The 20140-nt window shown below is 36.2% G+C and overlaps 3 protein-coding genes across 3 annotated transcripts; all 3 read right to left on the reverse strand.

Moving 5' to 3' along the window:
• Positions 1–938: 938 nt before the first annotated feature.
• Positions 939–5328, reverse strand: LOC121408743 (protein rolling stone-like). Its single transcript, XM_041600358.1, has 3 exons — positions 5122–5328; positions 3372–3618; positions 939–2848 (listed from the first exon to the last, which is right to left on the reverse strand). The coding sequence occupies exons 1-3, from the start codon at positions 5191–5193 to the stop codon at positions 2340–2342; spliced, it is 828 nt and encodes a 275-aa protein (XP_041456292.1). The 5' UTR covers positions 5194–5328; the 3' UTR covers positions 939–2339.
• Positions 5329–6207: 879 nt separating this feature from the next.
• LOC121409605 (protein rolling stone-like) lies at positions 6208–9787 on the reverse strand. The gene is made up of 3 exons (XM_041601515.1): positions 9543–9787; positions 7753–7993; positions 6208–7481 (listed from the first exon to the last, which is right to left on the reverse strand). Exons 1-3 carry the CDS (start codon positions 9705–9707, stop codon positions 6943–6945), a joined length of 945 nt encoding a protein of 314 aa, XP_041457449.1. The 5' UTR covers positions 9708–9787; the 3' UTR covers positions 6208–6942.
• A 1385-nt stretch (positions 9788–11172) lies between these two features.
• LOC121409606 (protein rolling stone-like) lies at positions 11173–18511 on the reverse strand. Its single transcript, XM_041601516.1, has 3 exons — positions 18247–18511; positions 14918–15152; positions 11173–12322 (listed from the first exon to the last, which is right to left on the reverse strand). Exons 1-3 carry the CDS (start codon positions 18334–18336, stop codon positions 11790–11792), a joined length of 858 nt encoding a protein of 285 aa, XP_041457450.1. The 5' UTR covers positions 18337–18511; the 3' UTR covers positions 11173–11789.
• Between the last annotated feature and the right edge of the window lie 1629 nt (positions 18512–20140).

Raw genomic sequence — 20140 nt, forward strand, 5'->3', positions numbered from 1 at the left:
TGAGTTAGGTCACTATAAGCAGACGGTACACCACAAATGACAACTTGGAATAGGTATCACACTGTAAGGAGATAATGTCATGGAAACCAGCAGGATATTTATTATTGAGAAGCAAAAGAGAATGAGGGAGAGGACGATGAGAAGGAAGAAAGAGACGAAGAAAGATGGGAAATAACAGCGAATGTCGGATGTCATGTATGGGTTAATATATTATAGTTAAAAACTTTGTTTGGTAAAGGCACCTTTGCACCGGAGGAAGTCCCTGTTACGTCGTTTAAAGTTAGGAGAAAAAAATCCTAAATAGGACGTAGTGCCAACCTCGTTGTTTGCAAAAAATGTGAAATCGTCCCGTGCCTGCTACGTCTGCGCCAAGTCCTCAGATCGGTGACATCCAAGACCAAACCACTTCGATCAGCAGTTGTTGCTACTTACGTTCTTTCCGTGTCATCTACGGAGATGCTACGTCGATGGAGCTGTTAGTAGGTCGATACGAAGAAGGTCCGCCCTTTCAGACGCCGCTCGATCCCGCTACGTGGACTTCGTCCATGTTAAAAGTCCACGTAGCGGAAAATTGGCATGGGTCTCCAGAGATCATCCACGTCAATATCAGTTTTCTTTGACGCAGCGAGAACTGCATGTATGTAGCGTACTAGCTTTGGTGTAATGGGGATATGAGAATAATACAGGTAACTTGAATTTAAAAACAAAAGAAATATTTCCTGTCAACATACGAAAATTGAAAATGTCCTAACTTTAATTCGTATATATTTCACATCCGATAGTGATGAACATTTCAGTGTTTTGCTTTTATTCAAATCAATTATTTTTGGGGATAAACTTACATTTTAATCAAATAATTGAATTATTAGTCATAGTTTCCCCCGTGTAATTCACCAATAATCGCATCGAATCAACAATGGGTTGTTTTCTTTACCGAGTGATTATAATTCTGGCTTGAACTATACAGAGTCATATGTATTCATTCTAGACATGACTGTCAAACAACCACAATGATGTTCAAAGTTGAATTAATTATTATTACAAATAAATTAAGAGTATATTCACCATGGTCTTATTATGTCGGATGAATGTCTCGTATCAAAACCACAAGAAAAATAAGTACCCGAGTCACACATCTTTGATATATTAATATCAAAACTTTTGTTACAGAAACTAGGTTTCAAATATCTGTCTAGTTTGCCAACCCTCAGACGAACTTATGAGAAGCAATACAACGGATCCACTTTCCTTTACAAATCAGTAATTGATTTATGTAACATATAATTATCAAAACAATCCATTAATGCACATGTGCAGAATTAATGCCTATATACGCCATACCACCAGGAATAAATATTTGGTTAAATACGTCTACCTGTAACTTTCCTTGTACTGACATGTCATGTGACATTTTCATGTCACAGTATATACCGGCAAACCGAATCCAGGCGGTGTTTCATCAATAGTTTTGTCCAACAGTTGGATCTGACAACTTTCCTTCATTCTGATTGGCTGAGAGGCACTTTCAGTATGGTTACTGTCGGATAAAACACTTGTCTGATGAAATGTCCGACAAGTCCTTTCAATAAACAGTCCCCAGTCCGACCCCCGAAAATGGTTAATCAAAACATGCGTCACAGCCAAAAGCTGAATAAAAACGTGTAAGTTTCGAAAGGATATGAAAAGTAAACGAAATGACACTAAAATATTACACATATGAAGACATATATGTGAAAGATAATTGCCTCTTATATTACAAGAGAATAAATAATTGAAAAAGTTTAGTGCATTGAGGGACGTTATACACAAATCAATGAATGACCAACTGCTTTTAAGGCAGACACATTATTTGGAGTCATTTTTATATCTGTGACTGTCGCATTATTTTGATGACAATCGCCCCCCTCGAGCCGTCTCCTCGAGCCGATTAGACAGTTCAATAACCGGTCCATCCAACAAGTACTAGCCATAGGCTATACTTATACGGGATAATTACTGGGTCACACAGGAAATATCCCTATACTTTAGTTTTAAGGGGGTATTATCCATATTTTTATCAATTTAATATTGATGTTTGGATGAAGTATATGCTTTGTACAACTACCTTCAATAACATATCCTCAGAAATGACAAATCTATCGGAAATCTATCCTTGATAAGAAGTATATTGTAGATTTGGCACACAAAAGAATTAATGCCTGTGATAGAACATTATCATTAAATGACGGATACCTATTTAGTCAAATGCCTTAGATGTATTTCTGGAGCATTTCAAAAGGCACTGTGGCAGCATTTATAGTCCAATCCCAACAAAATCTCAAGAATGCCTTTGACAAAAGTCAAGAATATGAAGCGACGGTAGCTACTTCGGTCAAAGGAATGACTTCCACAGATCGGACCCTCGGGGCGCAGTTGCAGTCATACGCGACCTTATTCCTCAATAGCTTTAAGCCTGCTAACAACCACTGAAACACAACAGCACCTACGGTCTCCCCAACAACGACAAGTCCTACGATCCTTGGATGGCTGAAGTCCAAAAGACGATAGATGTAGGGGTGTCCATATGGATCAGTGCCTCCTGCAGCCCAGTAGATTGCCGCAAAGGCCAGGTAGATACCGCCCACGAATAACGGATAGATTACGTGGAAGAAGCGAATCGGTATTGCCGTCACCATGAGGTCAATAACCATGATGATACCTGGTACAGCATGTATGTTGATGTTCTCTGCTAGTTTGTATGTCGGTAGGTCATAACCGACGGTTGGCCAGAAAGATACGGCGATGAGTAAAGAGATGATGATACAGATGCTGAAAAGACACCACTGTAGTCTGTAGAGGACAGGTGGTTCTGAATGATGTAAAAACAAATAATAAACATTAGACAGGCGCATGTCATTTAAACTCTATTCTTCATGGTGATGTAACTGTAAAGAAGATTTATTCAACAGTTATTAATCGTTTGATCGGGATAATTGCTTAGGCTACTTATCAGAAACCAGGAGGGTGTTTCATGAAAGTTGTGAGCTCTGACTGAATTGCAAGTGTTAATTCTTCCTGATACTGTTTCAAAGTAAAAGTGTTGAACTGATTTTACAGACCACCCATTTCTGCAATGTCATCTTTTCTGTCTCATTTAATTCGTTTCTTCCTATGACGAGGTGATACCAAGTCTACCATCGAATTTCGAATTTTGTACAGCAGCCTCTGGGAGAGGGTCGCTCGAAACGAAATCGCCGAGCACGCCTACAACCACTTTTTTGTATACTGTGCATGGTAATGATTGTGTTTTGAATTATCATTTTATTTTGGGATCTATAAGGATAGGGTTGAGCAGAAGTAGCCTAAGGCTCATGCTTTGCAGGCTCACTCACCATTGTGGTAACTGCCAAAATACATGCCATACCATTGGTAGTAGGCATAGTCCGCTACCGCATTGAGGAAAGCAACGATGAGATAGAGTGTGGTAAGAACTAAGTTCCAGTCGGATAGATAGATGAATACCTTTAACCCACTCACTCCTGCGATGGAGGTAGAGAGGTGAATCACTAAAAACACAATGAGGTAGGTCACTATAAGCAGACGGTACACCACAAATGACAACTTGGCATAGGTGTCACACTGTATGGAGAAAATGTCATGGAAACCAGCAGGATGATATCATACAGTACTCAAACTACAATGTAATCTGGTTTTGGGGATATCTAATGGTGATGATAATGATAATAATAATGCGCCAACAACTATGAGTACCATAGCACTTTCCAATAAACCTATTCTCGAATACAAATAACATCGAGGGTATTTGCAAGAATTACATACACACACGCAGTACTTTGGAACAGTTCTGTTTCAAAAGTATTAAGTGTAGCTATTTTCCCGCGCAAATGATGTGTAATAATATATATATATATATAATAATATATATATATTATGAAAAAGTGATGATCCTGTTAGCTAAAATAAATGACTAGTCAAGTGATACATTTCATCCATTAATTTGATTAGGATCCATGTGACAATTTTATGATTATTAATAATGTAGTATATAAAGCGTTTGTATCAAATTTGTATAAGCGAGCCACTAATGGTTACGATGGTTACTAGTAGTATATCGTAATATCTTTACCTCATGCGCAAGCGTTGAAATATTTGAAAATCACTGCCACTTCACCTTGGTCGAGTGAGCAAAATCGTTGATTTTTTTTTTTTAGTTTATTATTATTTAATTTTTGGCTAAAAGAAACAATCCCATCGCTGATATTCGAATCGAGGCGGAAGTCAGAAACACCAGATGTTCCACTATCGGATATTGACAGTTAAAATAATTACTTTTGGAAAAACATAAGTGTTTATATCATGTCGCTCTCTGCATTATGGTTAATTATAAGTGATTCCTAAACAGAATAATGATGATCATTTCCATTATTATCAATTACTATGATTACCCTTATTATTATAAATATCATTTTCATAATCATTAATCATGTTGGTGAAGAAATTGTGCTTTGAAAATGTTTTCCATTAATTTCTATCATAATGACGATTCTTTTGACGATTTTCCATTAGGATTTGAGGGTGAAAACAACAAAAAAGGGCTCGTATGAATAACTTGAACTTATGCCTGGTCCTTAATGGGGAATGAATTAATATCAAATAGTTAGAGCCTCGTAAATTACTTTCTTATATATTTCTTCCCCTTTTCTTATATTATGTACTCCTTTTTACACTCTGCTCGGATTTAACATTCCATATTCCTGCTATATACCCATATTTGTCTTTATGTATCATACCTAATCTTACTCAAACTTAATCTCTGTCCAGTACACAAATGTCTGTCAGAACAATAAACTCTTGTTATTTCACAATCATTACGATCATAATTATGATCTAATTGTTCATTACACAATCAAACCAGAACCAGGCGTAAATCATCAAATTTAGCCCGATTCAAAAGACCTATACCATCTTTTGCATTAAATCGATGTGAGTGCGTATTTTTATTAAAAAATATCACTCAACTAATGAATTGAATCATAGTGAAGTTGGTTTAGAACATACATACATCAAAAGTCTAAACATGACCGTTCAGCAATATGAAGAAATTATTAAGAGTATATTTACCACTGGTCTGACAATGTTGCTCGGATATCTTGTGTCAAAATCACAAGAACTACAAGTCTCCGAGTCACACATCTTCACATTCTTTCGTTAGAGATGTTCCGATGACATTAACTTCTATGTTGCCACACCCTTATGAAAGCTTATATGTGAAATGTTACAGAGGATCAATTAAGCGTCCCTGACGAACTGAGCGTTGAGATAAAAACACATTATAATTATATTGGAAACCGGCCACCAGGAGAAATCTTGGAATAAATACCACCACCTGGCATTAAGCTGGTAGGAGGCATATTGGGTGACACAATGTTGTACTATGCTGAAAGTCACGTGACCATCAATACCAGTGAATACAGTCCAATGTTCTGCTTTACATTTATTATTCATCGATTACCATCAAATCCCCAATGGATATTTTTGGATTTTAAGTGTCTTTATCTTGTGAATTATCTGGAAGGATGATTTAGGGCGAATTGTGCAATTTTTTGCAAATTTGGGCATTATTTCCAAAAATCTAAATTAAGGATCAAAGATTTGACAAAACAGTTGAATTTGATTCCTCTTTGGTATTTTATGTAAAGCTAGTGGCCTGTTAAAACAAAATAAGATAGAAATAACATAAAAATGACACGGGTCTCTAAGCTCTCAGGCCTCGAAAATAAAAATTAAGCATAATTATGGTATACGTTGCAAATTTGTTGAGTTTACCTTTGCCCTACATAACCTATTGTCATTTAAATTTGCTTTCCCAAGCATTATATTACAGGAATGAATTTATTATTCTTCCATGTATCCTTTACTTCGTCTTCTTACGTATCATTCCTCCGCTGTAAGCGTAGATCCACGGTACAATTATACTGCATCATTAATTTTGCGCTAAATATTTTGAAGTGAGAGTAATACCTTGGTCACATTATTTTGATCTACGGCGGCCGTACGGCGAGTCGAAACAGCCGTTTCATTAATTTCAATTCAAACCACCTATATGCACTTGGTACAAAAAATGTTGAAACGGCTGTTTTCGACTAGCCGTACGGCCGCCGTAGAGCAAATGTGACCATGGTATTAGGCAGAACGAGAAAGATAAATTTTAGCAAAAACTTTAGGACAAGTAGGTTGAGGTATTTTTTGGAGGAATCGGTTAATTCGCTGTTTGGTAGAAACAGAACAGAAATGGCAAATTGTTGTGGTTCTTATGATAATTGCAAAATGTTCAGACATATATTACAATTCATCGTCTTCTTTTATTAGGTTTAGAATTGTTTTCGTGTGAGAGCTAAACGCATTTTGATGTGATATTGTTGTTTGCAATTTGTATTTTACTTTGCTAAGGATTTCGCAATTCAGTCTTTGGCTCCTAATATGTTTTCCTAATAAACCATTTCAATTAAATACACGATTTTCATAAATGGGAATTTTCATATTCAGTGGTTGAGCTTCTATCGAAGTAGTCGTCATCACATTCAGTCAAAACCTCACTTCAATAATCCAATGATGATTATTACGCCTCTGCTACATAATTATCACCCCCGTACAGTACAGTGGAATAGAAATAACTGTTCATTCTTGACTATGATAAACTTCAAAAACTTCAGATCAACTGTCAAGTGCAAATGTTAAAGTTGTTTACTTTCACAATCTTCTTAGAGCTTCTACATCTATGTATTAAAAAAGACTTAATAGAAAAACAAGCTATTGTGACAGAGAGGAAGTTTCCATGCAGGTGGCATTCGTTTGAGAAATGATCTAGTCTATCGATCTTTTGTTAAAGCACAGATCACTTTCTTTCTCCACACTTGAAGTCAAAGGAGTCCTCTCTTATTATTACTTGCTTTGTTCACTTGTTGTCGTTCCATATCTTGTTGAGACAGCTTGAAGCTCATCGTCTTCTGTTATTTCTTCGATCGGATAGCATTTGCATTTTGCAAATATCTTCTTCCGATAGAGGAAGAAGAGCGTAAAGAATCCATGAATAAGGAACATTCCAATAATTTCTCCGGCTACTACAAATATCAACCGGACAGGATGCCGACCAAAGTCCAGAAAGACGTATATATAGTGGTTACCGTAGGGATCAGTTCCTCCTGCTGCCCAGTAGATGAGCGCGAAGATGAGGTAGAAAACGCCGTAAGCGAGTGGGTAGACGATGTGCTCAAAACGGAGGGGCAGTGTTACGATACCGACTTCAAGGACAGCGATGATGATCCACATTCCGTGTAGATTGATGATGTCATAGGCTTGAGTTGTTGGTAGTATACCTGTCACGATCACCCACACCCAGAATGTGATGCCTCCGACACAAGAAGATGATAGAGAGATGTTAAAGAAAAGCCATTGTAGTTTAAAACGCCACGGAGTATGCCCTGTAAATGAAAGGGAAAAGGGCAATGTTATGGAGAATCATATTGACAGCAGTAATATCGCTCATGCTAAGTCCATTTTTTTAATTTAGAATCTTATGTATTGATAATCTAATATATTTAACCGCAGTATCCGCTCTATAGACCATTCAAAGCGCAATAAAAATAAAACTTAAAATCATAAAAATTGTCTTTACTTTGAAGAGTTTTTTATGTTGTTGTTGTTCATTGGCTTAACCTGAATGCTTTGATATTTTCCTAATTGCAAGCCTACCTGTCGTAACAGCAAGAATCCATCCTCTGGATTCCTTGTATACATCAATAGCTACGTTCATAAACGAGAGAAGGAGGTAGATAGTGATACACACGTAGGTCCAGGTTTCGAGGTAGATGAATGTTTTGGCGCCAATTTTACCACTTATTTCCCGCGCCAGGTGATAGATAAGGAAGACAAAGGAGTATCCAGCCACTCCGAAACGGAATAAAACGAACAGGACGATTGGACATTTTGAACACTGAGGGTGATGAAATAAAAAGAAAAAATGTGAAAGATAAAAGAATCGTCAACAAACAAGGTGAAAAAAAATGCTTCGGAAGAAGTGCATCCTGGGCCATGCTTATATGAAACTTATAGGCCTACACGATCACAGTAAACATGGTAAAGAAATATATCGTACGAACCGACGAACCCACATCATACTTCGCCTCCTTTCTTTGTCTGTCTGCCTCTTTCTCTCTTTCCATTTTCTCCTTCCATCTCAGTCCATAACACATTTTTTTTCATGATCAAGGAACTATTGTTCCTGTTAAATTCAGACTATTCACAATTCTATTCTCACGATAATCTTTTAATAGAAACAAATAGGATTGAAAACTGAGCATGGAAAAATAGCGGTCTGTTGTAAGTGGATTCTTCAGTTCTACTGAAGTTTTCTCAAAACGTTTCACAGGGCCTACCTTTTGGAACAATTTAGAAACCATATAATTCAATCGCCCTCAGTGTATTCTTTTTAATGTAGGCTGAAAAAGTTTCTTTTACAATCGTATGTTTGCGATTTGGTAAACACTTTGCTCAAGTGACTATCATGTAGAAACACTGTATGATGTACTTATTTCTCATCATTTGATTCAGCTTTCTTTGTTACGTAAGGGATTTTTATTCATGATTTTTTTTTCTGGGAAACTGTTTACAAGCTATGCTTTTAAATAAAATTATATTCCCATATTTCACGTGATATACACGTCAGTAAAACAAATTGATACCACAGAAATCCCCAATTTAAAATATGTCATGAATGCTTATCGTTATATATATCTGGATAGAGTATCTTCTCCCAAAAATTTTGATACCATATTTTTGTTGTATGTCTCCATGCTTGGATAATCAGTAGGCATTCTTTGCAGTGTAAATTTTGATTTGCGCCAAAGTAAGGCATTACTCCAATGAATGAATCCAGATGTCAATGATGTCATAATTCTACTTGAGTTCGTAAACAAATATGCTAATCCATTTTCAATGAAATTAAAATGAGAATTGATACCCAAAAGTGTTTATTAAATAATACTAATGTAATGGAAAGGTGTGTTAAAATGGATTTTAATGCAACCCTTGTCATGCTTGTAGAATTATGACATCATTGACATCTGGATTCATTAATTGTAGTCATGCCTTACTTTGGCGCAAATCGAAATTTACATCACTGCAAAGAATACCTCCTGTACATCCAAGCGTTAACACATAACACAAAATAAGGTATCAAATTATTTGGGAGAATATACTCTGGTCATATTATTAGAATGATAATGTGTTTAAGGCCCCTTTCCACTTCGATTGGGGATTTGTGAGTTGTCAATTTTTTTTACTTACCCGGTACACTTTGCAAATGAGTGAATGTAATTGTCATTATTTTTTTTTCAATTCTAATGATGCATGTTTTTTATTGGAGTGTGAAACAATAAATCAAATGAAAAAATCAAATAAAAGTTGTAACAAACGTACACATTAACATACGTCTTGCCCGATAAATTCCTATGTAACTCATCAATGTTTTTGTAAGAACTTACCATGGGTCTGGTGAAGTCTTTATGGCAATCATGATGGAGCTTCACCTGTCCCAAGTCTACAGAATGGCATCCATGCACTAGGACATCTATGAATCTTTCATCGCTGGTCGGTGGCAACGGTTCCACCGAAGGGGGATCAACTGGTCTTGATGTCTTGGATCCCATCTTCTTCACTTAGATTGTGTGGTTCAAATATGTCGAAGTAGAAAACTAAGTTACATTAACTTTAGATGTCTATTCTTTTGTGTATGTACGCAATATTTTGTTTGGTGAACATATTGAAGCTGGAGTCTAAGAATATTTGACAAATGCAAGTTTAAGTATGTTCTCGATGATTTTGAGAATAAAGAATCCTATTTCTGTCACATTAATTAGATTTGCTGACAAATAAATCCAATAAAGAAGTTTTTTGTTTTCAAGAGTGGTGTCCCGCTAGTGCTACCCAGTTCTCCAAATCGCGAACATTCAATGCATTACTGACGAGCAAGATTTTGTGAAAATATTTGTGTTCAGAGCTTTCAGCCCTGCTATATCGTGTAATTCAAGCTCAAGTGGCCCAGATGTACAGGTATATAGACATTCTTTTTTCTTGAACCAAGAGAAAATGATGAAGGTGGTTCGCCAAACTTATGGTCAAGGAAATTACTCGTCCTGAAATAGTTATACTCTCCAAATGCATTACTCTGCGAATTCTCCAACGAATTCGCTTACATATAAGACCAAATCAAGGGTATGAAACGTATGAAACTACATATGCAATTATCACATTCAGCTTTCATTTCACCACGTTTACTTGGGATTAGCTTACAATGTTTTGCTCTTTTTTTACAGGGGAAGTGGGCAAAATGAAAAGGCCTTTGTAGATTTCACTGGTTTATTTTACAGTTTACTTTATTAACATTATGATAAACACACATTGCTACCATGGAGCTACTAACCATTCAAACAATAGAGTAACAACACGACAAATGATATATGATGATGGTATGTACAATATAAGAAAAAATTGTTCCTGCAAGTTATCCGTCTCAAATTGAAAGTGCAAAATGGTATTCACAAAAATGCAATGAGGTCGATAATGATTAGATTGTAGTACACATCATTTATTTCATCATTAAAGTAGAAGTTAAAATGACGATATAGCTAATAAAGTGACTATACAGAACAACTCCAATTCACTGTAAAATCGAATCTGTAAATGATTTCCCATGATACAAACAGAACCAATTCCAAATTCTCGAAAAGTACTTTCCCAAAATGATAAATCAACCAAAATATACATGCAGTAGTTTAGCAACACACCTTAAAACTTACCGCTCATATCTTCGAAATTAAAGTGTTTAGATACATGATGATCCATTATTTTATTTAAAATTGCACACATGGTTGTCTATGCGTGTCAACTATCTAACTTCATTCGTTAAAAATATCTTCCTGATGGTCTTCATAGAAATCTTTAGGCCCTATTTTGAAGGAATGTATTTCATCAAATGAATTTCATTTCTTGAAAATCAAATTGGTTAAAGTGCTCAGTAGTGCTGAATCTACGGAAGAGCTCTCCGATGAAACCGAATGCTTAAACAATATATGGTATATTACGATAAGCTGTAGTAAGCCCCCCCCTTCTTGCCAAATAATACAGTCAAATAAATGACAACTTTCTTTTTAGGTTCGCTTTCAAGCAAATCGCTTTCTTTATAGAGATTAAAATTATTCTATGTACTGTACAATGTACATAATATGTGTACAATATCATATATACATGTATGTAATATTTCCACCTGTGATATCACAGGCCTACCACGTCATAAAAATATCAGGCAGGTATCAAAGGGGGATTGAATATAATGCATTTTAAAGACGTTTAAAGAGCATGATATTTATTATCAACTCTAAGCATTGGCTTCCTATGCTTCTAGAAGTCCTTATTCCGTCCAGTTTGCATCATTACTTTTTTATTGCTATATACTAGGACAACCACTAATGTTACGATAAGAGGCTAGCTGTTGCGAAAAACAAACAAATTTCAAATAAATCGTAGGTCATCAAATCAATTGTAAGTCTTAAAATCATATGTACAATCAAGATTGATTACTAGTCTTCTTCTTGGAAAAAAATGTCAACTGGTAGATTATCAATATTCGCAATCGATTGCTCATAAATATCTTACAGACATCGCCTTAGTCAATATCATGCCTACTACCTTATCTCCCATATTTCCCATTGGTTTGGAAATGTTAATGCATTTTATCTGTTAGGAAGTTCCATAGCGGATCCAATCGGTCTACCACCAGCTGAGTTGGTTCCATCAAGAGCGGTGTAAGATGGATTGTTTGAATGTGTTAGCCATTCCCGAAGAAGGTACAGTCCCTTGACAACGACTTGACACAATATGGTAGCTGCTATCAACGCCACGCTAAAGATAATGGCTTCACGAGGATCGTCACCAAAATCAAGAGATGGGTAGATGAATGGCAGGCCCCATGGGTTGGTACCACCAGCCTTCCAGTAGATAACAGCGAATGTCAGGTAAGCCAGACCGAGGAAGATGGGGTATATCACATGGACGAAGCGGATGGGAGTGGATGTGGTTAGGAGGTCTATGAGAGCAAAGATTGCTGGTAGGAGATGAAGGTTGATATTCCTCACCATGTTCGTGAAGAATATCTGGATGGTAGGTGTAGTGTAATATAGAATCCAGAAAGTAAACGTAATCACCACTGAACCGTTGAGAACGATGTTGAATAGAAACCACTGTAACTTAAGACGGGTTGGTGTACCTGTATGAAGAGAGAAAGAAAAATCAAATATTTAGTTATATTCTACTCAGTATATAATAACTTCGAATAATCTATACATGCTCACGAGATTACAATTACATCACTTGAGTCCTAAGTGTTTATAGCTATCCAATCCAGGGTATGTTGCATTTATCATTTTCAATGTAATGATCTGCCTTCTTTCTTCCATAAAGATGTGGACAGGATAAAGAATATGCACACAAAAAAGAGAAAGAAAGGAAGTCGGGAAGAACGGATATCAGTCTCCATTTCAAGAACTCAAACATAATTGATACATGCACAGACATACACCGTATATCCCACACCCTCTTCTCCTACTTAAGATTCACCCGCAAACCAGCCGTCCCCAACCCAAACAGTCTGTCACATACATGCCTGCAGAGACATCAGCTCTCCTCATGCCAATTTGATACTTCCATTTCAAAATTTCACACACCCACACGCACACTATCACACAAATCAACACACCCCCGGCCTATTCATACTTCCACAGCAACACACATACATCAGCTCTCCTCATGCAACTTTAGAGAATCAACCAACACCCTTCCATTCACACTCCTATACCACTCCAGTTCACACATTCTACACCAACTGTCTTATATACCAGTGCTCGCACATTCTCTCTTACATCTGCACCCAAGTAAGATTCATATTCCAACACCCACAACTATAGTCGACCTACACAGTTTCTTACATACACATACAAAGCTACATCCACACAACTTTAACATTCAATTTACCTTCCACGCGCACGTACATCAACCCAGAAAATTCTAATCTCCTTAATACAAAATACTCATACTCATACTCGCACACACACACCTCTTTTTCACAAATTCAACGTTAAGAAAACTAAACCATAGTCCAACTGACATACCTATATTACTTCCATGAACCCTCCAACACCTATTCCTTTATACACACACCCACTGCTGCACACCCCAGTACACACCCACCCACATCATTGTGCATCCTAGCTCCATGTACATACACCCTTAGGGAATCATATCTTCAACCTCACATCACCTCCCACGAACACAGCGCACTCACACCAAATTACTGCACACACTCTCATCCACATTCACTCTCTTATAGCCACTGGCGGCGGAAGCCAAAAATTTTAGGAGGGGACAAGCAAACAAAATTTGACAACGGAAAAAAAAAAGTTCTCAGCCCCCCAAAAAATTAGGGGGGACGTACGAAAATAAATTGACAAGCAAAAAAAAAAAAAAAAAAAAAAAAAAAAAAAAAAAAAAAAGGTCATCAACAACAGATTTAGGGGGGGGGGGACACGTCCCCCCCGTCCCCCCCCCGCTTCCGCCGCCTATGCTTATAGCCATACCTGTACTAGCAAGCGCATACTCGCTTCTCATATACACTCACATACAAGCACATCACCACGTCCTCCCACTTCACTCTACCACACCCACACCCACATCCCTTGCCACTAGAGTCATGAATCTCACTCCTTTCATTCATATACATCCTCCCATAGCCACACCCACATCCATGAAGAGAGAGTGCGCACGTCCAACATAACTTTATATACACCCAGAGAGAGACACACACACAACCGCACACCCATGCACACCCCACACCTAAACCCTCATACACGCATACCCTCTCTTATGGGGTGACTTTCTTGATAGACTTCCAATTTGAAAGTTGTGAAATTAGAAGTTAGATTACCTCAATGTCAAAATTGCTACCCAATAATCCCTTATTTCACCCGTTCCAAGAAAAAAAATGCTACAGTTAAAACAGATATTCATCAGCTACCAATTATTCAAACCAAATTAAAATATAGAACCAACTGGCCAAGGTTCTATTATAATCGCTCTATACACAAATCAATAAAATTAATGAAATGTAAAGCCGTCATAACATGTTTTGCTAAAGTGAATTTTTGTTGAAGGCAGTTCATGATCCTGTTCACAGTCCTGTCTTTCAAGAAGACGGAAAAGAAGCCATATAATTCATGAGACCCCAAACTTTATTTCCTCTGCCTGTCTTACCAGCATATTTATCTGATTGATGTCTGCTCGAGAAATTGATACAAATATCCATGAAGACTGAAATACTGTAAGCCAAAGACTGAATATTATATCCATTAATACCTGAGGAAAAAGTAGCTCAGTGCGCAAGTAAACTTAGAATCAAATGACAGCCTTCAATCTCGAAAACCACCCTTCGATAATAATATGATTCCCAAGACGATGCAAAAGAACGATATATATAAATATATTCAATTCAATATGATATATTCTCTGAAAGGGAATATTCCGCACCCATTCTTGAAAAAAAAAATGTTCAGTTATTGGATCTTTGTTATAATCAAGACCGTTGTTCCCATGATATCTTCACACAGGTTTTATTTGTGCAAATTTTATTCTTGAAAATCCACAAACAGAGTACACTAAATTCTCAGCCCTGAAATTCAAATAAGAAAAAAAAGCTCTGAAACCGGCCTTAAGAAAATACAGAAAAATGTCCCAACGCACAAACCCTTTTTTATATTTACCTAAATTATGAAATATTCAACCTTTATACAGACCAAAATAATTTTCTCACCTTCAACTAAATCTCCCCTTCTTTTGAAGAAGAGATAGGCATCTATTAACGTGTTGATGAAGGAAACAAAGACATAGAGGTTGAAAAGAAGGTAGACCCAGGTAGTAAGATAGATGAAGGTTCGAACCCCATCGAAGCCATTGATAGTTGTCACCAGATCAAAGATCATATACGTGTTGAAATAGAGGAACACGGTGCAGCGATAGATGAAGTAGAGCACAACGTTGATACCGCACTGTATCATACAACATAATAATTAAACACCTGTCAGCAAGTATAACAACAACAACACTACAACTTTAAGAATATAAGTTTGACCATTCCTACCTCCATGGTTTGACTAACAGTATTGATAAAGACTGAACAATGTGAAAGTATTTATTGACCCAACTGACCAGATTTAGTTCACCATTCTCCCGGACCATTCTTTTGGATCAGACACACATATTGGCGAACATTTGAGAAAATTGTAAAGTTATCATCCATGGGCCTATACTGATGGTAAAGAAAAACCGACAATAATGATTGTCAAATACGCGTAAAGATTATCATGACAAAGATGATAATACTACGACTCCTCCTTCTAGACCAGGGGTTCTCAAACTACGGCCCTCGGGCCGGATCCGGCCCGCGAGACGATGCTGTTTTTTTTAATCACTTTAAGTCACAATATGAAACATATAGCTCAATATGATTACATTGTGTATCCATGTAGACCTAACCATAATAAAAGTCATGGCAGTCAAATTAATTTGATTTTTAAACAAAGATCAGTGGAGTCTTTTCTGTGTGTTCGATCTACTTTCTTATTAGATGACCAGCGCCGTTCTCACCATGTTTGGATCTATACATACAGGTGCGAAAGTGCATTTTCCACAATGAACATTTTAAAGAACTAACTCATACCGAAGTACCTTGACAGGGGCCGCGGAACGGTTTTCAAAGGGGGGGGGGCTGGCCATGCTAAAAATCACAATCATATGGTAATTTTTTTACGTTTTCGTACATGGTTTTGGAAAAAAAAGTGTGGGGGGATTCAGCCCCCCCCCCCTCGCTTCCGCAGCCCCTGCTTGTCCAGTGAACATTTGCACCAGTGCCTTTGTCTGGCAATTACACCTTTTGTGCCAAAGTTCAAGCAACTTGTTGCTGGCAGACAGTGTTACTTTTCCCATTGAGAGTGACTAGGAGATTGACACTCATATTAGAAACTACAACAGACAAGCTCTATTATTCAATCTACTTTGAATACAAAAAATATTGATACTTCAAGACATTATATGTCTCCCATATACCAGGTATGTATATAATCTAGATTCCTTTTAACAAAGTACTGCAATTTTGTTATCATTAATATTGACTCTTGCTGTATTTTGAAATATTTTCTAATTTTGCCTGCGTTCCATATGGAACGGTTATAAATCTGTTGGATTAAATGCTCCAAAAATAAGGGCCAGATTGCTTCGCGCACATTTTTTCTGATTATCCACTTCACCCTGGCCCTTTCAGGTTTACTTGGAGTCTCGTCTGGCCCTTCAAAGAAAAAGTTTGAGAACCCCTGTTCTAGACCTTGCATTACTGTGAAAAAAGGTATTCCAAATTTCTCTGGAAATATGTAGGCCTAAATGAGAGAATATAAATAAAAATTACACTATTTATATCTACTTATCAGTGTAGGATTTACCCTGTTTACAGTTAGGAAAAAATAAAACATCTGAAATACCAAATATCTCAATTTGTCCTAAAATGTTACACAGGATCCACTTGAATACTTAGAAAATCTCATCATTTATTCTTTTATGTTCTTGATTTAAATAAGAACATGTATTCTTAGTAATACATTTATGAAAAATAATATTTCATAATACAAAAAACCTAAAGAAATAGTGCGTGACGCCATTAGTCCTCATGCATTTGCATACCAGTTTCCTTGTTCTATAACTGTTTTGCGAAATTGAGCGAAAGTGAAAGTATCTCATTATGTATATCCTATATTATCATTATCAACAACAACATCATCATGATCATTTTTGTTATTGGTATTACGTAGAGAAAATAGATCTGTTCACCTGGAGAACGGTTTTACGTCCAGATGAAGAGATTTGTTTTCTCTTCATAATTTGACTTTCCAGGGCGTAGGCGGGGGGGGGGGGTGAACCCTCCCGCTGAGGCAGTGGTGTTCTGACACTGGCAAGCAAAAAGAAGTTTGTACCCCTTCTTTTACTGCTGATTTTTCAAACTTTTAATAGTTCCACCTCCCCGGCCAATAAGTGTACCCTCATACCACTTTAGTTCCGCCTCCCCAAGATGTGCACCTCCATGCTCAAACCACCTTACGCCCTTGATTTTCTTTCTAGACAAACCTAAACATACATCAGCTGAGCATTGTTATTATCATTATCAAGATAACTTTTTCAAAAATATATACATGTACACAATGCGGTTACAAAACAAAAAATAAAAATGCCAGCGAGAAGCAAAATGAGGGGGGGGGAGAAAACTTTAAATCAAGGGAACAGTTTCCCATTCATGCGCTTGTAGTACACACGAATATTCGAAGAAAGGGTATTTTCAAATATTGCATAGACCTATTGATATTCAAGCATAAACTTTTCTGACGCCTTAGTATGCATATCAACAATTTCTATATCTTATTTTTCTTTAATGGCATTAGTGAAACGGAAATAACAGCTTATTCATTTTTATCGATTATGCACAATGCATGAATGAATAAAGCATCTGGTTGCGTACCGTAACACGTGCTCACAATTCATTGTTAAAAATTTCAGATTCAGTTGTAATAATGCAATATTTCAATATTGTACTTAGTTCATCACAAACTCAAATCATAATTCATGAATGTGAACATCAATCTAATCTTGCTAGACGGCCACTGAAATATGTTGGAGGGTAATGATATAGCCCAATTGTTTAGCGCATTCCCAATCTAATCATTAATGAATAAGAAATTATTATTATAGTAATATTACAGTTTCATTCCATTAGAAGCTAGTCTGTATATTGTACTTGTAATCAAAATATTTTACATCGTGTTTTTATGAATATTTTTTTCTTGTATGACTCTTGCAACAGTTTTACAATGCAACATTTTTTTTAAAAATCTGATTTCTACTTTTGATCCCGAATATGTTCTTCATTTACATGCGTGGAAGCCAATATACCATGATGTCCAGGAAGTACGTTTGAAAATATCATTTCATGATGGTTTTTTTTGGGGGGTGACGTGTTTTAGAAAGTTAATCAGAATAACAACATAAAACAATTCAGTTAAAAATGAGCAATTTTACACTGAAATACATAAAAAAACCTACCTGGGGTACATTGATACTTGGTGAAATGTCAGGTTGAAATCCAAAATCCGAACATTTTAGAGACCAACAGGTCCGCGATGACGCTTCCATTTTGTTATCACAATTTGACTACTATTCTTCAACTATATCTCGATTCGACTGATGACTAGCTTATCAAGATGATAAACGTGATAGAAATATGGATTGATATATCATTTTGAATCAGTATATCCATCCGAGTTTGAATGATTACGACAACCTATACATCATAATCTTTAATATCCGGCTTATATAGACCAACCAAAGCGTATACATATTGATATCCGATGCGTGCATTTATCATCTACCAGCATTAGACACTGTATGCCAAATGGTTTGGTGCTAGATATGGAACGAATTGATTTTTGAAAATTGTTTTATTCTTTTGTCATCCACCCAATGTGGTTCGCCACCACAAACCATGGGTGGAAATTAAATATTCACACACATGCAATAGTTGGTTGGGCCGGCGTGCTCAACAGTCTTATCCTTTTGTTCTTTTATGTTTCAATTGTTTCACTGAATGTGTTCCAATATCTAATGTTTATCTATTTTTGTATCTCATATGGCCGTGGTTGTTTTTCAATTGAATGATTTCATCATTCATCTGCATTTCTTTTAAAGTCATACTCATTTGATAAAGGCTCTCAAAAAGGCTGCTAATTTCCAACCCAATCCATTCGTTGTATCAATTTTTATAGGTCCCTAATGGAGGAAAAAAAAATTCAAGCAATATTGCTTATGTTATGACATGGTGTGCAAATCTGATGCCGTTATTATCGTTTTATAGGCCTGACTAGTACCTGTGCTATTCATCTATGTAAATTTCTACGATTTGTTTCATTATAACATGTAAGCATGTGAATATTGTTGGTGAATAAATAAATGAACTCAAAAAGGAGGGGTCAAATTTACCTCCCTCCAGTTTTAAGTAAGAGCAAGAAGTAAAAAGAGTTCTGTACATATTAATCCCTTTCATGTGATTAATTTCCCAATGTGCAATATATATTCTTTTACTATTGAATGATTTTTCATTGCATCTGCCTTTCTTTCAAATAATATAAGCATTTCTCTAAAGTTCCTCCTATAGGAGCCTATAAAATTAATACAACGAATGAAATGGGTTTGAAATTAGCAGCCTTTTTATAGCATTTAATTAAATGAGTATGACTCTAAAAGAAATGCAGATGAATGAAAAATCATTCAATTGACTTAAGTCATCAATTCAAACTGCTGCTTTCTTTCATTGCCCATTTTCTTAAGTTTTCGTTCGCTGGGAGTGCTTGAAAAAGTGTCAAATTCTGAATTTAATAATGGTCTGAACATTAAAAGTATTACTACTTAAAAAGTGATATAAAATTTCTTGGTCAGTGCTACGGCGTGTATGTTCTAAATCAACCTAAGATAAATTGACAAATCATGATAACTAAAAATCCGATAGATGATGATGATAATAATTATGACCAGTTTGGTATGCACATCACAGATGACATGGAGATGAGAAACCTGATGATTTCACATTTCTTTTGTATTTCATCATAAAATATTCCCCCAACAATCTAGAACTGCAGGTCTGAAGTGGTTTGATTCCTCGTGGATGGTACGTGTAAAATCATCATTATAATGATTTTTATTTGAGGAAGATCTAATGCATCATCACATTTTATCTTTACATTTTATGTATATTTCATATAATGAAATGCAAAAGAAACAGTGAGTGTTTGACTTCAATTTGCATACTCAACAGGATGTCATTGTGTACTTGTTTTGTGAATAGTAAAGAAACTGTAAACAGATTTTAATACTAATTCAGGGCACTGGGAACGATTTTTTGACTGAGGGTGCTGATGTGAATATGAAAAGCAAGAAAAAAAAG

This window comes from Lytechinus variegatus, chromosome 2, assembly GCF_018143015.1.
Source record: "Lytechinus variegatus isolate NC3 chromosome 2, Lvar_3.0, whole genome shotgun sequence".
NCBI lineage: Eukaryota > Metazoa > Echinodermata > Echinoidea > Temnopleuroida > Toxopneustidae > Lytechinus > Lytechinus variegatus.